This window comes from Saimiri boliviensis, chromosome 12 (genome assembly GCF_048565385.1).
Source record: "Saimiri boliviensis isolate mSaiBol1 chromosome 12, mSaiBol1.pri, whole genome shotgun sequence".
NCBI classification, from domain to species: domain Eukaryota; kingdom Metazoa; phylum Chordata; class Mammalia; order Primates; family Cebidae; genus Saimiri; species Saimiri boliviensis.
In genome coordinates this window covers 278,371-299,060 of record NC_133460.1, presented here as the reverse complement: position 1 = coordinate 299,060, position 20,690 = coordinate 278,371, and the positions used below count along the sequence as shown (strand labels likewise).

The 20,690-nt window shown below is 46.8% G+C and overlaps 1 protein-coding gene across 1 annotated transcript in view; it reads right to left on the bottom strand.

The window, feature by feature from the left end:
- The window catches only part of BMERB1 (bMERB domain containing 1), a 145,885-nt gene that overhangs the window by 14,560 nt on the left and 110,635 nt on the right, over positions 1 to 20,690 (bottom strand). Inside the window, exon 3 of the mRNA XM_010332597.3 lies at positions 4,036 to 4,109. Coding sequence (XP_010330899.1) covers positions 4,036 to 4,109 — 74 coding nt within the window. The remainder of the gene's footprint in view (positions 1 to 4,035; positions 4,110 to 20,690) is intronic.

The window sequence follows — 20,690 nt, the reverse complement described above, 5'->3', positions numbered from 1 at the left end:
TGATAAAAACATACCTGAGATTGGGTAATTTATAAAGAAAAAGAGGTTTAATGGACTCACAGTTCCCTGTGGCTGGGGAGGCTTCACAATCAGGGTAGAAGGCAAAAGGCACATCTTACATGGTGGCAGGCAAGAGAGAAAATGAGAAACAAGCAAAAGGAAAACCCCTTATAAAAGCATCAGATCTTGTGAGACTTACTCACTACCATGAGAATGGTATGGGGGAAACTGCCCTCCCGTGATTCGTTTATCTCCCACCAGGTCCCTCCCACCAGGTCCCTCACACAGCACATGGGAATTATCAGAGCTACAACTGAGGATGAGATTTGGGTGGAGACACAGCCGAACTGTATCACTAGTTGAGTTCTATTACAATGCGGGAGTCCAAAGCCAACGATGCCAGATCAGCTGCACTGGGATTTCTAGTGGGTGGTGAATAGACTCTGGTACTTTTCCCACATTCCTTTGTTGTTTTATGTTTGACATTTAACTTTTTTGTTTTGGTAACAGCTTTATTGCAATATGATTCACACACCATGCAGTTCATCTGTTCCAAGTGTATTTGCAGAGTTATGCAACCATCACCACAATCCATTTTACAACATTTTTAATCTTTTGAGAAACCCCATACCTACTAGCTGTCACTCTCTTTCAATTAAGAGTGTCTACTCACTCATTTACTCTCATGGCCTGTACAGTGCTGGGCACCTGGTAATGCTCATGAAAGCTAGAGGATTCAGTTCTACTGTCATCGCACACACTACCCTTACAACCAGACTGTGTCAAACACTCCTACACCTTGCATTTGTTATTTATGGGATATTCACAACAACCATGCGGAGGTGCTATTATTGGCCTCATTTTCCAAACAAGGAATTCAAGACGCAGAGAAATTAAGTCGTGAACTTTCACGAAGTTCACCTACCTACTAAGGCTGAATTCAAACCCAAAATACTGCACCCTAACTAGCTCTTATGTGGGGACTATAGGCTGCAAAGCGTCTGAAAAGGTCTCAATCACTCTCGAGGTTTATTTTGCCAAAGTCAAGGAGGCGCCTGGGAAAAAGAGACAGAGGCAACAGTAGGATCCCTGGCCTGTGCTTTTTCCTGCAGAGGATTTTAAGGACTTCAATATTTAAAGGGAAAAGAGAGGGCAGGAAGGGGAGGATTGCATTCTCTGGCCCTCAGTGAATCTGCATTTTACACAGGATAAAGGAAACAGGGAGTAGAGGAGGAAGTCAAATATGCATTTGTCTCCGGATGGGCGGAGGGATGATGATTCTAGTCTTGTCTTTGTCCCCTTGTCTATGAGGATAAGCTGTTAATTTACATTGTCAGGGTGAGGGAGGCCCCCCAGGAAGGTAGGTGGCCTTCTATCTTGCAGCTATCTGTTCAGGAAAAAAAGAAAGGCAGTTTTTTGCATAGCTCACAGTTCCCAAGCTAAACTTTTCCTTTTGGTGTAGTGAATTTGGGGTCCTGGGACTTTATTTTCCTTTCACTGGGCAATGTTGAATGCTCCCCAATTTCACTTGGGGTACATTCAGCAACATCTGGATGTCTGTATACATTTTTGATTGTCACTGTCAGAGGGGTTTGAACCAGAGCAACTCCATTTTGAATAGGGTCTGGGTAAAATAAGGCTGAGACCTACTGGGCTGCAAGCCTAGGAGGCTAGGCATTCTAAGTCACAGGATGTGACAGGAGGCTGGCACAAGATACAGGTCAGAGACCTTCCTGATAAAACATTATCAGTAAAGAAGCTGACCAAATCCCACCAAAAACAAGATGGTGACGAAAGTGACCTTTGGTGGTCCTCACTGCTAATTATTATGTATTAGAATGTTAAAAGGCGCTCCCACCAGCATCATGACAGTTAACCAATGCCATGGCAACATCAGGAAGTTACCCTATATGGTCTAAAAAGGGGAGGAACCCTCAGTTCTGGGAATTGCTCACCCCTTTCCCAGAAAACCCATGAATAATCCACCCCTTGTTTAGCATGTAATCAATAAATAGCTATAAGTATAAACAGTTGCGCAGCCCAAGCTGCTGCTCTGCCTATGGAGTAGCCATTGTTTTTTTCCTTTGGTTTTTTTATAAACTCGATTTCACTTTGCTCTACAGACTCGCCCCAAATTCTTTCTTGCTCTTGGTCCAAAAACCTTGGGGTCTGGATCAGGATCCCTTTCTGGTAACACCACCACTACGGAATAGGGGGAGGTAGGTTGTGCTAATGGCCTGTAGTGGGTAGAGGCCAGGGATGAAACTCAGCATCCCACAAGGCACAACACAGAGCCCCGCATCCCCAACACAAAACGATCAACCCCAAAGGATGATATTGGCATTTGTCAGTCCCAGATGTCAATAGTTCAAGGTTGGGAAACGCTGCTCTACGGCTCATCATGCGGTACTTACAGCTCAGTAATAACTGCCACTTATGGGTGCCCACTGTGTGCTGGGCCCAGTCTCTTTCTACTAACTTTTGAGCTCCTTGAAAGTAGAGAACCGTTCTCTGTTCATCACTGCGTGCCCAGCACCTCGGTTCAGGGCTTGCTGCAGAACGGCCTTTTGGGACATACTTATTGAACTGACAGTGTGGCAAAAACATTCAAGTCAAGGACAGTGGTGAGTGCTTATCTGGCCTCAGTGAAAACGCCTTTGCAAAAATGGTAACAGTGAGAAAATTATGACAGTGAAAGGGTCTGCTCTAACCAAACCCCATCTTGCCTTTAACTTCCAAACTGCCCTTCATCATTCCCAGGCTTAGGCCAAGCTATCTTTGGGAGACATGTAGTTTATGGTTTAAATGATCATAACCCTTCTCAACAACTAAACTGCCTTTGTGAAGCTAATCAAAGGCCACCATGTTAGAAGGATGGGAGGTGGCTGAATTCTGCTAAGGCACAGACATAAATCACTACAGCCATTATTCCAAAGGTCACGAGATTCACAACTTCCCCAGTTACTTCTGCAGATAACATCACTTTTGCAGAACCTAAGATCAGCCTTTTGAGATTGCTTTTTAGGTGTTTGCATTTCTGATGACCAATAGCTCCACCTGGACCTGCCACCCAGAGGTGGAATTAGCACCCTTGAGAACCGTTTTTCACACCCCTATGACTGCAGCCCCAACCAGTCAGCAGCACCATTCTCATAGAGCTTGGATGTGTGTCCCCACCCGAATCTCATACTGCAGTGTGATGCCCAGTGTTGGAGGTGTGGCCTGATGAGAGGTGACTGGTGTGGCACCTCCCCCTCACCTTCTTGCGCCTGCTCTGGTCATGTGACGTGCCTGCTCCCTTGTCTTCTGCCGTGACTGTAAGTTTCCTGAAGCCTTCCAGGAGCTGAGCACACACCAGCATCATGCTTCTGGTACAGCCTGTAGAACTTCAGCCAATTTAAGCTTTGTTTCTTTATAAATTACTCAGGTATTTCTTTTTTCTTTTTCTTTTCTTTTGAGTCAGAGTCTTGGTCTGTCACCCAGGCTGGAGTGTAGTGGTGCGATCTCACCTCACTGCAGCTTCCACATCCTGGGTTCGAACAATTCTCTCACCTCAGCCTCCTGAGTAACTGGAATTACAGGCACCCACCACCACCCCTGGCTCGTTTTCATATTTTTAGTAAAGATGGGGTTTCACTGGTAGCCAGGCTGTTCTCAAAGTCCTGACCTCAAGTGATCTGCCCGCCTCGGCCTTCCAAAGTGCTGGGATTACAGGCATGAGCCACTGTGCCCGGCCTCTTTATGATATTTATACTCAATGCATTAGGTCCTCTTACTGTCACTACCCAATTTTCAGAGGAGGAGAAATTGAGTCTCAGAGAAGTACAGTGACTTGCCCAAGGACAAGAAAGTGATCAGAATTAATTAGGACTTGAACCCAGGTCTGCATGACTTGAAGTTGTGTTTGAAACATGTGGTCAGGGAGTACTGCACCGCAAGAATTAGGCTCTGTCTTCCAGACCCAGGGGTACAGATGGGCTAGGCTGGGGGCCCCCAGGCATCTTCTTAGCACAAGGTGCAGTTGCAGATGGTTACCTGGGATGGCGACCAAGTTCTGCAGCTCCTGCTTCAAGTCCATGATGTCCTTGCAGAGCTGGATGTCATCCATCCTAGGGAAACAGGACACCACCAACATCAGGTTACATCAGCAGAGCATTACACCCTGAACACCACCCGGTTAACACAAAGAGGGCTGCTGAAGGTGGAGTATATTTTGAGGAAGCTATGCATGCTAACTGTAGAAGTTTTCCCTCAAAAGGAAAAAGGCAAACACTGCTCATTTATCCCACCACTTAGAAATGATCAATCACTGTTTTTGTTTTTTATTTTATTTTTAAAATTTTATTTATTTGTTTTTTTGAGACAGAGTCTCACTCTGTCACCCAGGCTGGAGTGCAGTGGCATGATCTTGGCTCACTGCAACCTCCACCTCCCAGGCTCAAGTAATTCTCCTGCCTCAGCCTCTCAAGTAGCTGGGATTACAGGTATCTGCTACCATGCCCAGCTGTTTTTTTTTTTCTTCCTTTTTGTATTTTTAGTAGAGATAGGGTTTCACCATGTTGGCCAGGCTGGTCTTGAACTCCTGGCCTCAAGTGATCTGCCCACCTCGGTCTCCCAAATTGCTGAGATTACAGGCATGAGCCACCATGCCAAGCCATCAGTCACTGTTAATAACACCTCGATAGAGGTCCGTCCAGTCTTCATGTGCCTGGCTTTGGTTTGCTTATATGAGTGGACTCATTTGGCATATTCCGTTTTGTTTTTCAGCTAATGTCAAAGTTTTTAAAATATTACAGAAATTCACAACATAGAGAAGATCTACCTCTGTCCTTCAGAGAGAATCATTGTCAACAGTTTAGGATGTATTCCTCTGGATTTAAACAGTATTTTTGTTTTGCAAATGTTTAATTTTTTAATATATTAGAAAAAATGTTTTTTTTTTTTTTTTATTTTGGAGCTTACAGCAGCAAAGGAGACCTAGCCCTCACGAAGATGACATTTTGCTAGCAGAGACAGAAGATAAACACAAATACAATACTTCAGATGCTACAAAGAAGGTGGTGATGGAGTGGGTCACTTGGAGCCACTATCTTACTTTGCTTCTGACAGTTGTCCTAGGAAAAGCCAGAGGACAGCAATCATTTTCATTTTACTCATGCAGAAACAGGTAAAGAGGCTCAACTGAGAACACACAGCTCATGGGAGCAGGAGCAGAACTGGAAATGGACCCTCGGAGTCTGAGTCCACTGATCTTTCTGCCTCATTCCTCAGGGTCTACATCAAGGACTGGGTCTGCTGACTCCTTTCAGCAGTGCCATCTGTAGACCAGCGTGGGGCCCTGTCTTAGTCTGCTGAGTGTTGCTATCAAGGAATGCCTGTGGCTGGATACTTTATAAAGACAAAGGATTTATTTGGCTCACGATTCTGCTGGCTGGAAGATGGGACATCTGGTGAGGGCCTCAAGCTGACTACACTCGTGGAAGGTGAAAGGGAGCCCATGTGTGCAGAGATCACAGGGCAAGAGGGGAAGCAAGAGAGAAGGGGAGGTGCCAGGCTTTTTTTAACCACCAGCTGTCCAGGAACTAAAAGAGCGAGAACTCACTCACCCCCACCTCCAAGGGAGAGCTTAATCTATTCCTGAGGGATCCACCTCCATGACCCAAACACCTCCCACTAGGCCCTATGATATCATTTGGATCCGTGTCCCTGCCCAACCTCATGTCAAATTGTAATCCCTGATGTTGGAAGAGGGACCTGGTGGGAGATGACTGGATCATGGGGACGGATAGCTCCCTTGCTGTTCTCGTGATAGTGAGTGAGTTCTCATGAGATCTAGTTGTCTAAATGTGGGTAGCACCCCTGCCCCTTGCTGTCTTCCTCCTTCTCCAGCCACGTAAGATGTGCCTGCTTCCCCTTCCCCTTCCACCATGATTGTAAGTTTCCTGAGGCCTCCCCAGCCATGCTTTCTGTACAGCCTATGGAACTGCAAGTCAATTAACCTTATTTTCTGTATAAATTACCCAATCTCAGGTAGTTAAAAAAATTTTTTATAGTAGACATAGAGTTACACCATGTTGCCTAAGCTGGCTGCAAACTCCTTGGCTCAAGCGATCCACGCACTTCAGCCTCCCAAAGTGCTGGAATTACAGGTGTGAGCCACCGTGCCCAGCCTCAGGAAGTTCTTTACAGAAATGTGAGTACAGACTAATTTCCACATGAGATTTAAGGGGGACAAACATATAGACCACAGCAGGGCCCCTTGCTTTTGCCCTGCTGTGGTCTTTTGCCCTGCTGTGGTTCACAAGAACAACTCATGCTGTCCATTCTAATCTCAGCATCCTAGTTTCAGGACAAGAGGCAGGAACACCTTGCTTCAGCCTGCATCTCTTGTTGCCAGAGGCACACCAAGAATTTTTCAAGCCTCGCCCTGGGTGACAGCTGCCTCGAACGAGCACGGGCTTGCCAAGAGAGCATAGACTGGTCCCGTGGGTTTCCATCAGCGATCGTTCAGCTGGAGGGACTTTGGATGCTTTTGCGGAGATCAGGTTCTGTCATGGCAATCTTGGTCCCCAGGGATGTTTGGCAATGCCTGGAGACGTATTTGGTTATTATAATTGAGTGTGTGTTGGCTGGGGCTGTGCTTGCTACTGACATCTGGTGAGCGGAGACCAGGGACACTGCTAACCATGTTACTGGGCACAGAACTCTTCCCACAACAGAGAGTGAGGCGGCCACCATGGCAATCACATTGAAGTCGAGGAGTCTTGGATTCTAACCAAAGAATTGGCACATTCTTGAGAATTTCTGAGAGGTAAGAGAGGAAAAGACGGAGAAAGGACAAAAGGAGGAGGCGGAGTTTTGGCGCCAAACAGCGGCGGCTCACAGGGGCCGCGGCGCGGTGACTTCCTTCTCTGTCTCACTTCACGTGTCTGGCATTATTTATTTTTTTTTTAGTAGAAACAAGGTTTTTCTCCATGTTGGTCAGGCTGGTCTCTAACGGTGATCCATCCACCTTGGCCTCCCAAAGTGCTGGGATTACAGGTGTGAGCCATTGCACCTGGCTGCCATTTTGTAAATAGGAATGATGGCTGTACTACCTGCTGGGATTATTATGCACATCAAACATTGAGCACAGTGCTTGAGACCTATACAGTCAAATGCCCAATACATGCTATCTAATATTATGTTTTTAGAGACAGGGTCTTGCTCTATCACCCAGGCTGGAGATCAGCAGTGCAATCATAGCTCACTGCAGCCTCAAACTCCTGGACTCAAAGGATTCTCCTGCCTCGGTCTCCTAAGTAGCTAGGACTACAAGCGTATATGCCTACACTCGGCTAATTTTTAAATTTTTTGTAGAGATGGGATCTTGCTAGGTTGGCCAAGATGGTCTTGAACTCCTAGCCTCAAGCAATCTTGTGTCGGCCTCCCAAAGCACTAAGATTATAGGCATGAGCCACCACCCTTGGCCTTTACTATTATGATTAGCTGTGAGAAAGAAGCAGAGAAAGGCCTGGCACAGTGGCTCACACTGTAATTCCAGCACTTTGGGAGGCTGAGGAGGGCAAATCACGAGGTCAAGAGATTGAGACCATCCTCGCCAACATGGTGAAACCCTGTCTCTACTAAAAAAAAAATACAAAAATTAGCTGGGCGTAGTGGCACGCGCCTGTGGTCCCAGCTACTCGGGAGGCTGAGACTAAAGAATCGCTTGAACTCGGGAGGCGGAGGTTGCAGTGAGCTGAATTGCACGACTGCACTCCAGCCTGGCAACAGAGCAAGACTTCGTCTAAAAAAAACAAAACAAAACAAAAATCACTTGTTCACAAAGAATAAATATGTGGGTCAGAGTCGGCTCTGGGCTTTCAGCTGGGAAGTGCTGTCAGTCAGTAGTCCCCTGATGGCCCACTCTTTTTCCCGCTTTTGCAGTCTATCTTTATGTCTGTTTCTTAATTTCTTCGGAGCCGCCTGGGTTGGGGTCTCTATGACCAAGCTGGTCCCAGCAATAAAGATACCTACATCCCATCTTCAGGGAGACAGATAGGAGACCTTTTCTCCTGCCTCCTTGCTTGGCTGCATTGGTGTGAATAAATTCTTTTCTTTTTCTTTCTTTTTTTTTTTTTTTTGAGACGGAGTTTCGCTCTTGTTACCCAGGCTGGAGTGCAATGGCGCGATCTCGGCTCACCGCAACCTCCGCCTCCTGGGCTCAGGCAATTCTCCTGCCTCAGCCTCCTGAGTAGCTGGGATTACAGGCACGCACCACCATGCCCAGCTAATTTTTTGTATTTTTAGTAGAGACGGGGTTTCACCATGTTGACCAGGATGGTCTCGATCTCTTGACCTTGTGATCTACCCGCCTCGGCCTCCCAAAGTGCTGGGATTACAGGCTTGAGCCACTGCGCCCGGCGAATAAATTCTTTTCTTTTGCCAAATCTATCCTAACAGTGATTGGCTTACTCTGCATGAGCAGAAGGGGACAGGCTTGCTATCTATGACAGAGGGGAGGAGAGGAAACAGTCAGACTCTCGATAGCATCCTTGGGCCACCCCACTGACCCCCGGGCCACCTGCATCTGGACTGCTTATCGAGTAAATATTAAATGTCCTTATGACTGAAGTAGTGTGACCAAATGACTGGGTTTGCCTGGGCTGTCCCATTTTCTGCACTGCAGTTTCCAGATCCTTGGAGACCTCTCAGTCCCAGGCAAACAGAGACAGCTGGTCACCCAAGATTTAAGACACAGGTTATTGGATGCTCTGTTTCTTGCAGCTGAAGACATTTTCACAGACTTGTGTGTGGATCAGTGCATCATCAAGACACTCCTACATCTGTCCTGCTTATTGCAAGCATGACATCATGATGATTTTCCAACACCATTAAATCATATTGTTCCAAAGGCATGTAAATAGTTCATGGAGGTTAAAATACTGAAAAGCATAGCTGGAACTTTGAATAAGCCACATTAGTCCAGGTTAAACCTGGAAATCAAACTCTGCTGTTTTCGGCTCATTCCAGAGAGAGATGTCATCTTCAGGAACTTGATTAACGCCAGAAGAAAAAGCCAACCCATGTCATTCAGCATCTTGGCCTTTAAGGCTGGGATAATGGGGGAAAGTGGGTCATTTTTACCAGCGTTGGGTGGGGAGAGGTGATCAGGCCCTGCTGGAATAATAGAGCTGCTGCTTTACAAAATTTCTTTGAAAACGACACGAAACGGAGGCACCGGTAGCTTGAGTTGCACCCTAATGGAAACCCAGCAGAGAGCACGATGAAGGCAGAGGCAGATTTCCAGAGGGAAGGATTGACTTTTAAAAATAGTCTTTATTGTCTCCTTTTAAAAATAAGTTATGGAGGCTGTGGGCATCTTAAGACAGGTGAGTAAAAGAAGTAACATCTGACCTTAGAGATGAAACGCTGGTCTAGATTTGGAGCCTGGGTCTGGATAAGCTCTAGCACAACCCTCTGTGACCCTGGGCAAGTCAGCTCCCTCTGGTTCTCTGTTTCCTTAGATAAAAGATGAGGGGTTTTGGGCTGGGCACAGTGGCTCACACCCGTAATCCCAGCACCCCAGGAGGCTGAGATGGGTGGATCACTTGAGCTCAGGAGTTTGAGAACAGCCTGGGCTACGTGGTGAAACCCCGTATCTACTAAAAAAAAAAAAAAAAAAAAGTTAGCCTGGTGTGGTAGCACATGCCTATAGTCACAGCTACTTGGGAGGCTGAGACAGGAGAATCACTTGAACCCGGGAGAGGGAGGTTGCAGTGAGCCGGGATCATGGCACTGCACTCCAGCCTGAGCAACAGAGTGAGACTCTGTCTCAAAAAATAAATAAATAAGTAAAAATAAAAGGAGGGATTTAGATGAGCTCTCGAGCCTCATTCTGCGAGCACAGAGAGGATACAAGCCACTTCAGACCCAGCCCGGTCTCAGTACCCGCATTGACTGGCTATGAATTCCTTTGCTGTTCTTGGCCTCAGCACTGTCACTGTTGAAAAGGAGTTACACCTTTGTCTTTGGGTTGTATGAGAATCAAACAGGCTTGTGTGTGTGATGCAGGCAGCCCATGGTTTTGCACAGGCAGTATGGGTATGTAGGAACAGCCACCTCCATTCTAGGTAAGAAGTCAGCTCACAGAGATTCTGTTAGACTACCTCAGCCAACATTTCTGTGCAAAACGTGTGTCTCACCATCATGTGGTTTTTGTTTTTGTTTTTGAGATGGAGTTTTGCTCTTGTCACCCAGGCTAGAGTGCAATACCAGGATCTTGGCTCACTGCAACCTCTGCCTCCCAGGTTCAAGCAATTCTCCTGCCTCAGCCTCCCAAGTAGCTGGGATAACAGGTGTGTGCAACCATGCCCAGCTAATTTTTGTATTTTGGTACAGACGGAGTTTCAATATGTTGGCCAGGCTGGTCTTGAACTTCTGACCTCAGGCGATTCAGCCACCCCGGCCTCCCAAAGTGCTGGAATTACAGGCCTGAGCCACCATATCCAGCCGTCATGTGCTATTTCAGTTTCCTCAAATCAAATGATACCAGGATGCTAAACGTGCATTGGGTCAGCTTTCATGGGATTCATGAGCTTAAATGCTATCCCTGGGGAAGGATGAGTGTTGAGAAGTCTCCAGGGAGCCCCAGGCCTCAACCACTTCTCGGCATCTTGCTGGGGACCAAGGGAACAGAGGGGTGCCCGCCAGTGGGCTTCAGTGATGTACGTAGAAAAGGAATGCCCTCATGTCACACTCTGGAAGGCCAATCTGCCTGTTTTTCTCTGTGGCTGGTTTAACGGTCTGTGGATTAACAGCCACCTGTCACACTGGCCTCTCCTTTGATTGTAACCAGACACTTATTCCCAAACCAATGTCACCTTCAAGATACTCGTTCCCACTCTGCTACCAAACAAATGCCAACTTCCTCAAGCACAGTTCATTCTTCTCTCTTCCAACGGCTTTCTAGACTGCCTGAGTTTTGATTTTTCTTATAATAATAATTACTAGTACTCATCTTTCCTGTATGTATGATATAAAAAAAATATGGCTGAGTACAGTGGCTCATGCCTGTAACCTCGGCACTTTGAGGCTGAGGTGGGAGGATTGACAGAGTCCAGGAGCTTGAGATCAGCCTGGGTAACATAGAGAGACCATGTCTCTACACAATAAGAAAAATTAGCTATGCCTGGTGGCTTGTGCCCGTGGTTCCAGCTACCAGGGAAGCTGATGTGGGAGGATCACTTGAGCCCAGTAGGTTGAGGCTATAGTGAGTCATGATCAAGCCACTGTACTCCAACCTGAGAGGCAAGGATTGACTTTTAAAAATAGTTAATTTTCTTGACTTGGGTGACCAGCTGTCTCTGCCTTGACAGAGTGAGACCCAGTCTCAAAAAACAAACAAACAAACAAAAAGAAACAAGTACTGCTTAGTTAGTTTGTTTTAGACCTAAAAGGATACTTGGTCCTTTTTTTCTTTTTTAGAGGCAGGGTCTTACTGTGTTGCCCAGGCTGGATTTGAATTCCTGGACTCAAGGGATTCTCCTGCTTCAGCCTGCCAAGGACCTGGGAACACAGGCATATATAGGCATGCACCAGCACACCTAGCTTGGTCTATTTAAAACATTTTACAAATATTACATAAATATGGTCTCACTATAAAAACATCAAACAGGCCGGGCGTGGTGGCTCACGCCCCTGATCCCAGCACTTTGGGAGACTGAAGTGGGTGAATTACGAAGTCGGGAGATCAAGATCATCCTGGCTAACATAGTGAAACCCCGTCTCTACTCAAATACAAAAAAAACTAGCCAGGGTGGTGGCATGTGCCTGTGGTCCCAGCTACTTGGGAGGCTGAGGCAGAGGAATCACTTGAACCCAGGAGATGGAGGTTGCAGTGAGCCGAGATTGCACCACTGCACCCCAGCCTGGTGACAGAGTGAGACTCCATCTCCAAAATAAATAAATAAATAAATAAAATCAAACAACACAGAAGTATAATTGCTAGCACTTACAGGTGTCAGGCTCTGGGTTAAGCATTTTACACAAATCATCTCAGTAAACTCTTGCAGTAACTTTATAAGGTAAAGACTATTATTATTACTTCTAAATTTTTTAAATTTTGGGACGGAGATTCGCTCTTGTTGCCCAGGCTGGAGTATAACAGTATGATGTTGGCCCACCGCAACCTTCGCCTTCTTGGTTCAAGCGATTCTGCTGCCTCAGCCTCCCAAGTAGCTGGGATTACAGACATGGGCCACCATGCCCAGCTAATTTTGAATTTTTAGTAGAGACAGGGTTTCTCCATGTTGGTCAGGCTGGTCTTGAACTCCTGACCTCAGGTGATCTGCCGCCTCGGCCTCCCAAAGTGCTGGGATTACAGGTGTGAGCCACTGCTCTCGGCTTATTATTATCTCTTAGGATAAAGAATTTGTTCAAGGTCACAGAGTAAGTGTAGGAACTTGAACCCGTGCAGTCTGATCTGAGAGCCCATGCTCTCAACTGGGAATGTGAAAGTTCCATACAGTAATTGGAGTTCAAGGAAGACAGGGATCAGAATCGTCTGGGAGAAGGTTGCTCAAATTGAGGTGCAACTTACAGGAGGGGCTCAACTTGAAGGGGGTCAGGAAGAGATTCCAGGCATTCAGAGAGAGGGGAGAGGTGAGACAAATATTAGGAATGGGTGTAGTATGCCAGGGTAGGTGACAATGAAGAGTCTGCCCAATTAGGACGTATCAGGGACATACGTGTCTAGTTTGTGAAGAACCTTAACATGGGAGCCATCTTAGGTTCTAGAGTGAGAGCATGGCGTGGTGATGTGTCTATGAAACCCTGATTGGAAGACATGGTGATCAGTACTTACACACTGAGAAGAGGGAGCACTGTCTCTTTGAACTTCTGTCTAAGACACTCCAAGGAATTCCTGGAAGATGTGTTTGCACATCAGTCTTCAGCTGGGGTTGGCAAACTACAGCCCACGGTCAAAATCTGGCCCACTGCCTGTTTTGGTACAGCTCAGGAACTAAGAATAGTTTAATTTTCATTTTTAAATAGTTGGGGGAATCAAAAGAATAACATTTTCTGATGCATGAAAATGATACGAAATTCAAAGCTTAGTGTCTGTAAATAATGGGCTATTGGAACGACGTCACATCCATTCATTTCTGCATCATCTGTGGCTGCTTTTCACGACAGTGGCAGAAGTGAGTAATCCCAACAGAGACTGTACACTCTGTAGATCCTAAGATATTTAGTACCTGGCCCTTTACAGAAATATTTTGCTGACCTCTGGTCTTCACAAAGAACCATGGTAAGTATTCAGAGACTAAGGAAGTTTCTTTCCTTTTTTTTTTTTTTTTTTTTGTTAATATAAGGTCTCTCTGTTTTGCCCAGGCTGGATGGAGTACAGGAGTGTAATAGTTCACTGCAGCCTTGACCCACTGGCCTCAAGCAATCCTCCTGCCTTAGCCTCCCGAGTAGCTGGTACTACAGGTGCATGCCACCACACCTGGGTAATTTTTAAAAAATGTTTTGGGCCAGGCACGGTGGCTCACACCTGTAAGCCCAACACTTTGGGAGGCTGAGGCAGGTGGATCAGTTGAGGTCACAAGTTCAAGACCAGGCCAGCCAACATGGTGAAACTCCGTCTCTACTAAAAATACAAAAATTAGCTGGGCATGGCAGCACATGCCTGTGATCACATCTACTTGGGAGGCTGAGGCAGGAGATTGCTTAAACCTGGGAGATGGAGGTTGCAGTGAGCTGAGATCGTGCCACTGCACTCCAGCCTGGGCAACAGAGTGAGACTCCATCTCAAACAGCAACAAAAAAACAAAGACAATGTTTGGTACAGGTGGGAATCTCACTATGTTACTCAGGCTGGTCTCAAACTCCAGGGCTAAAGCCATTCTCCTGCCTGGGCTTCCCAAAGTACTGATATAACATGTGAGCCACTGGGCCCGGCCCTAAAGAAATATTTGCAGCTAGAAGAGCTCTCATCTTACATGAATGAAGAAATCAGTGCCCAGAGAGGTGAATGCTGTTCACCGATTCCCTGATTCCAGAAAACAGTTCTTGAGTGCCTACTGTGTGCCAGCCCTCCTGATCCATTTTCACTTTCGACAGACACTGAGGATGAGGCCAGCTACCAAGGCCACATGGCAAGACAGAAGGGCTCTTCCCACCCCACTGCTTCGTCAGAGAGACCTGAGCTTGTTTTCTTCTCTTGGCTCTGGCAGGGAACTGGACTGTGCCCAGTGCATGTAAAGTTGGCCAACAGATGCCCCGCACATGCTCACTAATACTACCAGGCAGTTTCTGTGACTGCATTTAGCCCTCTGCACATCCATCGCTCCTTTGAAGGGACAGTCAGTGTTGTAAGTTCATTTCTTTCTTTATTTTTTGAGACAGAGTCTCACTCTGTCACCCAGGCTGGAATGCAGTGGTGTGATCTTGGCTCACTGTAACCTCAAGCAGTCCTTGTGCCTCAGCCTCCTGAGTAGCTGGGATTACAGGTGCACAGCACCACACTCAGCTAAGTTTTGTATTTTTAGTAGAGACAGGGTTTTACCATTATAGCCAGGCTGGTCTCGAACTCCTGACCTCAGGTGATCTGCCCACCTCGGCCTCCCAAAGTGCTGGGATTACAGGTGTGAGCCACCGTGTCCAACCCCATGAGTTCATTTCTTATTTTCTACTTTTTTTCCCCGTACTCTGACCAAGTTAATGCCTAGAATGAGACACAAGTACTTCCCTTGGAGGGCCCAGCAAGCTGTGAAGGGGATAGAAGACTGGCCCTTGGTGTCCCTAACTCTACCTCTAAGGCCCTTGGCTAAGCTGACCCAGAAATAATTAAAGATGTGAACAGAGATGAAACTCCAGGGAGGGTGAGGTGGCTCCTGCCTGTTATTCCAGCCCTTTGGGAGGCGAAGGTGGGAGGATCGCTTGAATGCAGGAGTTCAAGAGAGCAGATGTTTTTAAATGTGTCACTTCCTCACTGTTTTTCTCTCTTGCTCTCTCTCTCCTGCTGCCATGTAAGACGTGCTTGTTTTCCCTTCACCTTCTGCCAGGACTGTAAGTTTCCTGAGGTCTCCCCACTCAGGCGGAACTGTGAGTCAATTAAACCTCTTTCCTCTTTATCAATCACCCAGTCTCAGGTAGTATCTTACAGCAGTGTCAGAACGGACTGATACACAGCCTGTTCGCATGCCTGTGCAAATCCTGGCCCCGTATCTGTCAAGCCTTTGCCCAACTCCTCCCCCAGCTCAGCACACCTTTACTAATTCCTCTGCAGCTTCACTAATCCCTTCTCCTTCTGGAATCTTCCTGATGCTCTCAGCTGCATCAGGGCCTCTTCCTTCATGCAGTGTGCGAAGTAGAAAAGTTCCTTTTTAAAGTGTCCTTTCTTGTTGAAAAATAATTGTGCTGGGCCGGGCGTGGTGGCTCACGCCTGTAATCCCAGCACTTTGATCACGAGGTCAAGAGATCGAGACCATCCTGGTCAACATGGTGAAACCCGTCTCTACTAAAAATACAAAAATTAGCTGGGCATGGTGGCGCGTGCCTGTAATCCAGCTACTCAGGAGGCTGAGGCAGGAACATTGCCTGAACCCAGGAGGCGGAGGCTGCGGTGAGCCGAGATTGTGCCATTGCACTCCAGCCTGGGTAACAAGAGCGAAAAACTCTGTCTCAAATAATAATAATAATAATAATTGTGTTAATAACTTTGTTAAGCCCTATCCTATGTAGCCGTTTGACATGCCATGCTTATGGGCACATAGTATACTCTATGTCCTTGTACTTTAACCAAGATACCTGTGCTGGATGTGCTTACAGGCATGTCTCAGCTCTCTATTGCTTTTACCTGTTTAAAAAAGTTTTAAGTTATTAATCGGGTTTTAGTTTAGATTGTGAGGTCTGGCTCCAGCCAGTGGAGATCAGACACAGCAGTAAGAACAACCCCAAATGCGTAATGGATAAATTTGTCCGTTTTCCTTTGTTCATTGTGCTCTCGTGGCACGATGGCTAGCGAGGGTGCCCTTCCTGCAGTCCAGGAAGTACAAATTGCGTTGTTAAAAGACGCTTTGTCTCAGTGCCAATTTTTCTTCGTGGCACCAAGCATCTATTTCCAACACGCAGCCGTAGCCCCCTTGTTATCCCACTGACATCTAGGCATCCCAGAACCATCTAGGCATTTCTTTGCATTTCGCCCTCAACAGACTGCACCTCTTTTAAAGGACTTTGCCTTTTTCCTCCCTGGTTCTGGCACACCAGCCCGTGCCCAACACATCGGAGTAAATACACAAGGAAGGGAAGGAAGGCTGGCAGGCGTCGGGAGTACACACAGTCCTGCATTTTGCTGAAACAAGACCTCAAGACTGCAGGTGCAGTCTTGAAATTCCAAATCCCATATAATAGACGCCACGAGGGCAATCACATCTAGCAAAGGCGGTGAGTCAGCCCTGGAGAAATCCAATTAAACATCCCTCATTTGAGTGATACTGCTTTGCATTTTGCTATCAATACTGTTTCTATTCTGAGCTGTCTCAGCATCTGGGCTCTCTTGTGCCTTCCATTCTCAGTCACCTGCTGCAAGTTCCTGCCGCTGTGCGGCGTCCCCTCTCCCACATCCACCCTCTCCACTCCCAAGTCCATCCCTCCTCTCAAGCTGATGCCAGCAAAAGCTGATTTGCATCCGGCTCAGTCTCATTGAATCCTCATCATCTATAGTGTGGTTTCGTCAATCTCCACTTTATAGAAGTCTCAGAGAGGTTAAGTAAATCACCCAAAATCACACAGCTTACAAGATTTGAAAGAAGACAGTCTGACTCCAGAGCCCTGACAATTGCCACTACAACAGACTGCCTACATATGCCAACCAGATAGGCCAGGCTGTCGCTCTCTGTTCCCATACTCCCCTGCTTTGTCCCGTTCTTGCAGTCAGGAGCCTTCTAAAATGCTTTCGGGCCGGGCACAGTTGCTCATGCCTATGATCCCAGCACTGGGAGGCTGAGACAGATGGATCACTTGAGCTGAGGAGTTTGAGATCAGCCTGGGCAACACAGCAGAACCCCTTCTCTTCTAAAAAGTATAAAAATTAGCCAGGCGTGGTGGCAGCAGTAGTCCTGGCAACTTGGGGGGCTGAGGTGGAGGATCGCTCGGACCTGGGAGGCAGAGGTTGCGGTGAGCTGAGATCACGCCACTGCACTCCAGCCTGGGTGACAGAGCGAGACTCCGTCTCCAAAACAAAACAAAACAAAAAAAAACAGAAAACAAAGAACACTTTCTTTGGCCACAGTTCCTGGCCACGGAAGGCTGTTTAGAGACCCCCTATTGTTATTCACACGTGGTCTTGGGTGGGGTTGTGTCTCCCTCTTGTAACGAAAAAAGGGAATTTTTGGCTGCTGAACCTCCAAACCCTAGATTTAGGGGAAGCATTCACTGTTTCAGTCATTGTTAGAGAAGGTCAGCAAGGGAGCACCCCGCACTTCTTCAGACTCAGCCAATCAGAAGCTTATGTCCAAGACTTTGACCACAGAGCCAGTGACAGAGATGAAAGGATGGTGGAATTAGACTCATGCTGTCCAGCAATGGTGGCCTCCTGGCCAGATTGGTGCTGTGACCAGTCTCCAAGTCTTCTTGATCCATACTCATTTCCAAGCCTGTTTCTTCTGCCTCCTGAGTCCCCATCCCTGCTGACAGTGTTCTACAGTCCCATTTTTTGGTTGAGTCAGGCAGAGTTGGTTTCTGTTGCTTATAGCCAACAACCCCAACCAAAACAAGCTTCAGAGCGTTCCCAGCAACCACACCAAGTCTTCTCTCTAAGGGAAGTCCGGATGGGGGCAATTTTCTCCATCATATATCAATATCACCTTAGTGAGTCTGTAGCATCTTCTATGGACTGGTAATGGGCTAAGCTTTCACCTAATCAGCTCTGGGCAGATATCAGTAAGAGGGTTTTAGAAAACTTAGAAAATTTGGGGCCAGGTACAGTAGTCAGAGTAGTCACTCACACCTGTAGTCCTTCCCAGCACTTTGGGAGGCTGAGACAGGTGGATCACTTGAAGTCAGGAGTTCAAGACCAGCCTGAAACCCCATCTCTACTAAAAATACAAAAATTAGCCAGGTGTGGTGGTGGGCGCCTATAATTCCAGCTATTTGGGAAGCTGAGACAGGAGAATCGCTTGAACCAGTGGTGGGGGGTGGGTGGGGGCACAGAGGTTGTGGTGAGCCAAGATTGCACCACTTCACTCCAGCCTGGGTGAAAGAGCGAAACTTCATGTCGATAGATAGATAGATAGATAGATAGATAGATAGATAGATAGATAAAAGGGCCAGGCGCAGTGGCTCACACCTGTAATTCCAGCACTTTGGGAGGTCGAGGCAGCTGGATCACTTGACTTCAGGAGTTCAAGACCAGCATGGCCAACATGGTGAAACCCCTGTCTCTCTCTTTTTTTTTTTTTTGAGACGGAGTTTCGCTCTTGTTACCCAGGCTGGAGTGCAATGGCGCGATCTCGGCTCACCGCAACCTCCGCCTCCTGGGTTCAGGCAATTCTCCTGCCTCAGCCTCCTGAGTAGCTGGGATTACAGGCATGTGCCACCATGCCCAGCTAATTTTTTGTATTTTTAGTAGAGACGGGGTTTCACCATGTTGACCAGGATGGTCTCGATCTCTCGACCTCGTGATCCACCCGCCTCGGCCTCCCAAAGTGCTGGGATGACAGGCTTGAGCCACCACGCCCAGCCCTCCTGTCTCTATTAATAATACAAAAATTAGCCGGGCCTGGTGGCAGGTGCCTGTAACCCCAGCTACTCAGGAAGCTGATGCAGGAGAACTGCTTGAACCTGGGAGGTGGAGGTTGCAGTGAGCCGAGATCGCGCCGTTGCACTCCAGCCTGGGCAACAAAAAAGCTCTGCCTCAAAAAAAAAAAAAGAAGGAGGGAAGGGGAGGGGAGGGGACGGGGGGAGGGAAGGGGAGGGGAGGGAAAGAAAGAAAGGGAAAAAAAAAGAAAATAAATTTGGGCTTGTGTTAGATGCTTTGGGGAACAGTTTAAAGGAAGTGGGCATTTACTTTGGACTGAATGTTGTCAGGAAGTGAAGGTAATTCTCTGATAGAGTGTCTTCATAATTCTTTCCTTTAAGGGGAGAAGAACTGAGTGAGACTGAAACTGTGATTGATGGAGAAGCAGCAGTCACTCATATGAGCTAGGAAATGGGGCTGTTGGGTGATTTTTGTGGTTGCGACAATGTTCATACCTTTATCTGCCTTCAGGGATAGTGTTATTTTGTCTTGATCTATCACGGTCTCAGGATGGCCTTGTCTGATCCCGGCAATCTGCAGAACTGTTGACATTCAACAGAACACTTTGGCCAAGCTGTGAGTGTCAAGCCAGCTCCTGGCTGCCACGGGCTGCTTTTCTCTTTCTCATAGTATAGGAAGTAATTTATAGACTTCCTGTCTGCCCACAAGTAATTATGAGATCTGGGTCTATAGGGACCAGTCCTACCCATTTCAGTCTTCCCTGCTGGGCTCACCATGATGCCTTGCATACAGAATGTGCCCAGTGAACTAAATTATGGGCGCAGAGCACTCTCTGGGACTTGGCGTTATGATCATGCTGAAGTATATTTTCAAAATTTAAAACATGACTCATAAAAATGTCAAATGAATGCTTGTCAAAAAAATTTATTAACCCATTAATGAGGGAACCAGTAAGATGATAAAGCTTACTTCAAGGGCATTTAAAAAGTGGAGTTGGCCAGGCATGGTGGCTCACACCTGTAATCCCAGCACATTGGGAGGCTGAGGAAGGCAGATCATGAGATCAGGAGATCAAGACCATCCTGGCTAACACAGTGAAACTCCATCTCTACTAAAAATACAAAAAATTAGCAGGGTGGCATGCGCCTGTAGTCCTAGCTACTCAGGAGGCTGAGGCAGGAGAATTGCTTGAACCTGGGAGGTGGAGGTTGCAGAGAGCTGAGATCACACACTCCAGCCTGGGCAACAGAATGAGATTCCATGTTGAACAATGAGAACACATAGACTCAGTGAGAGGAGCATCACACACTGGGGTCAGTTGTGCGAGGAGGGGAGGGACAGCAGGGTGTGGAGAGGTGGGGAGGGATACCGTAGGGAGAAATGCTGGATATAGATGAAGGGAATGAAGGCAGCAAACCACCTAGTTATGTATGCACCTATGCAACAACCCTGCATGACCTGCCCGTGTACCCCAGAACCTAAAGTACAATTCTAAAAAAGTAGATCATCGCATTTTTAATAACGATCTTAGCATAAGACAGCAAAATGCGAGACAAATCTGGTTAACATGATATAAGGCAATAAAACCACAACCTTTAATGTTGTCTTTTTTCTACTGGACAGAAATCTAAAAGTTAACGTGTAATTTCACTATGTCAGCGCTCTAATCAAATAATAAATAACGAAGTCGGTTACATGTATACTGTCCAAGATAATTAATCATCCGTGGGCAGGTCATTAAACAATGTCTTGTATGACATGGAAAAAACATTCTTCCTTATTTCTAATTGTTAGTTAATTTTTATTTAAGAAGCATAACAGGCCACGCACAGTGGCTCACGCCTGTAATCGCAGCACTTTGGGAGGCTGAAGCGGATAGATCACGAGGTCAAGAGATCAAGACCATCCTGGTCAACATGGTGAAACCCGTCTCTACTAAAAA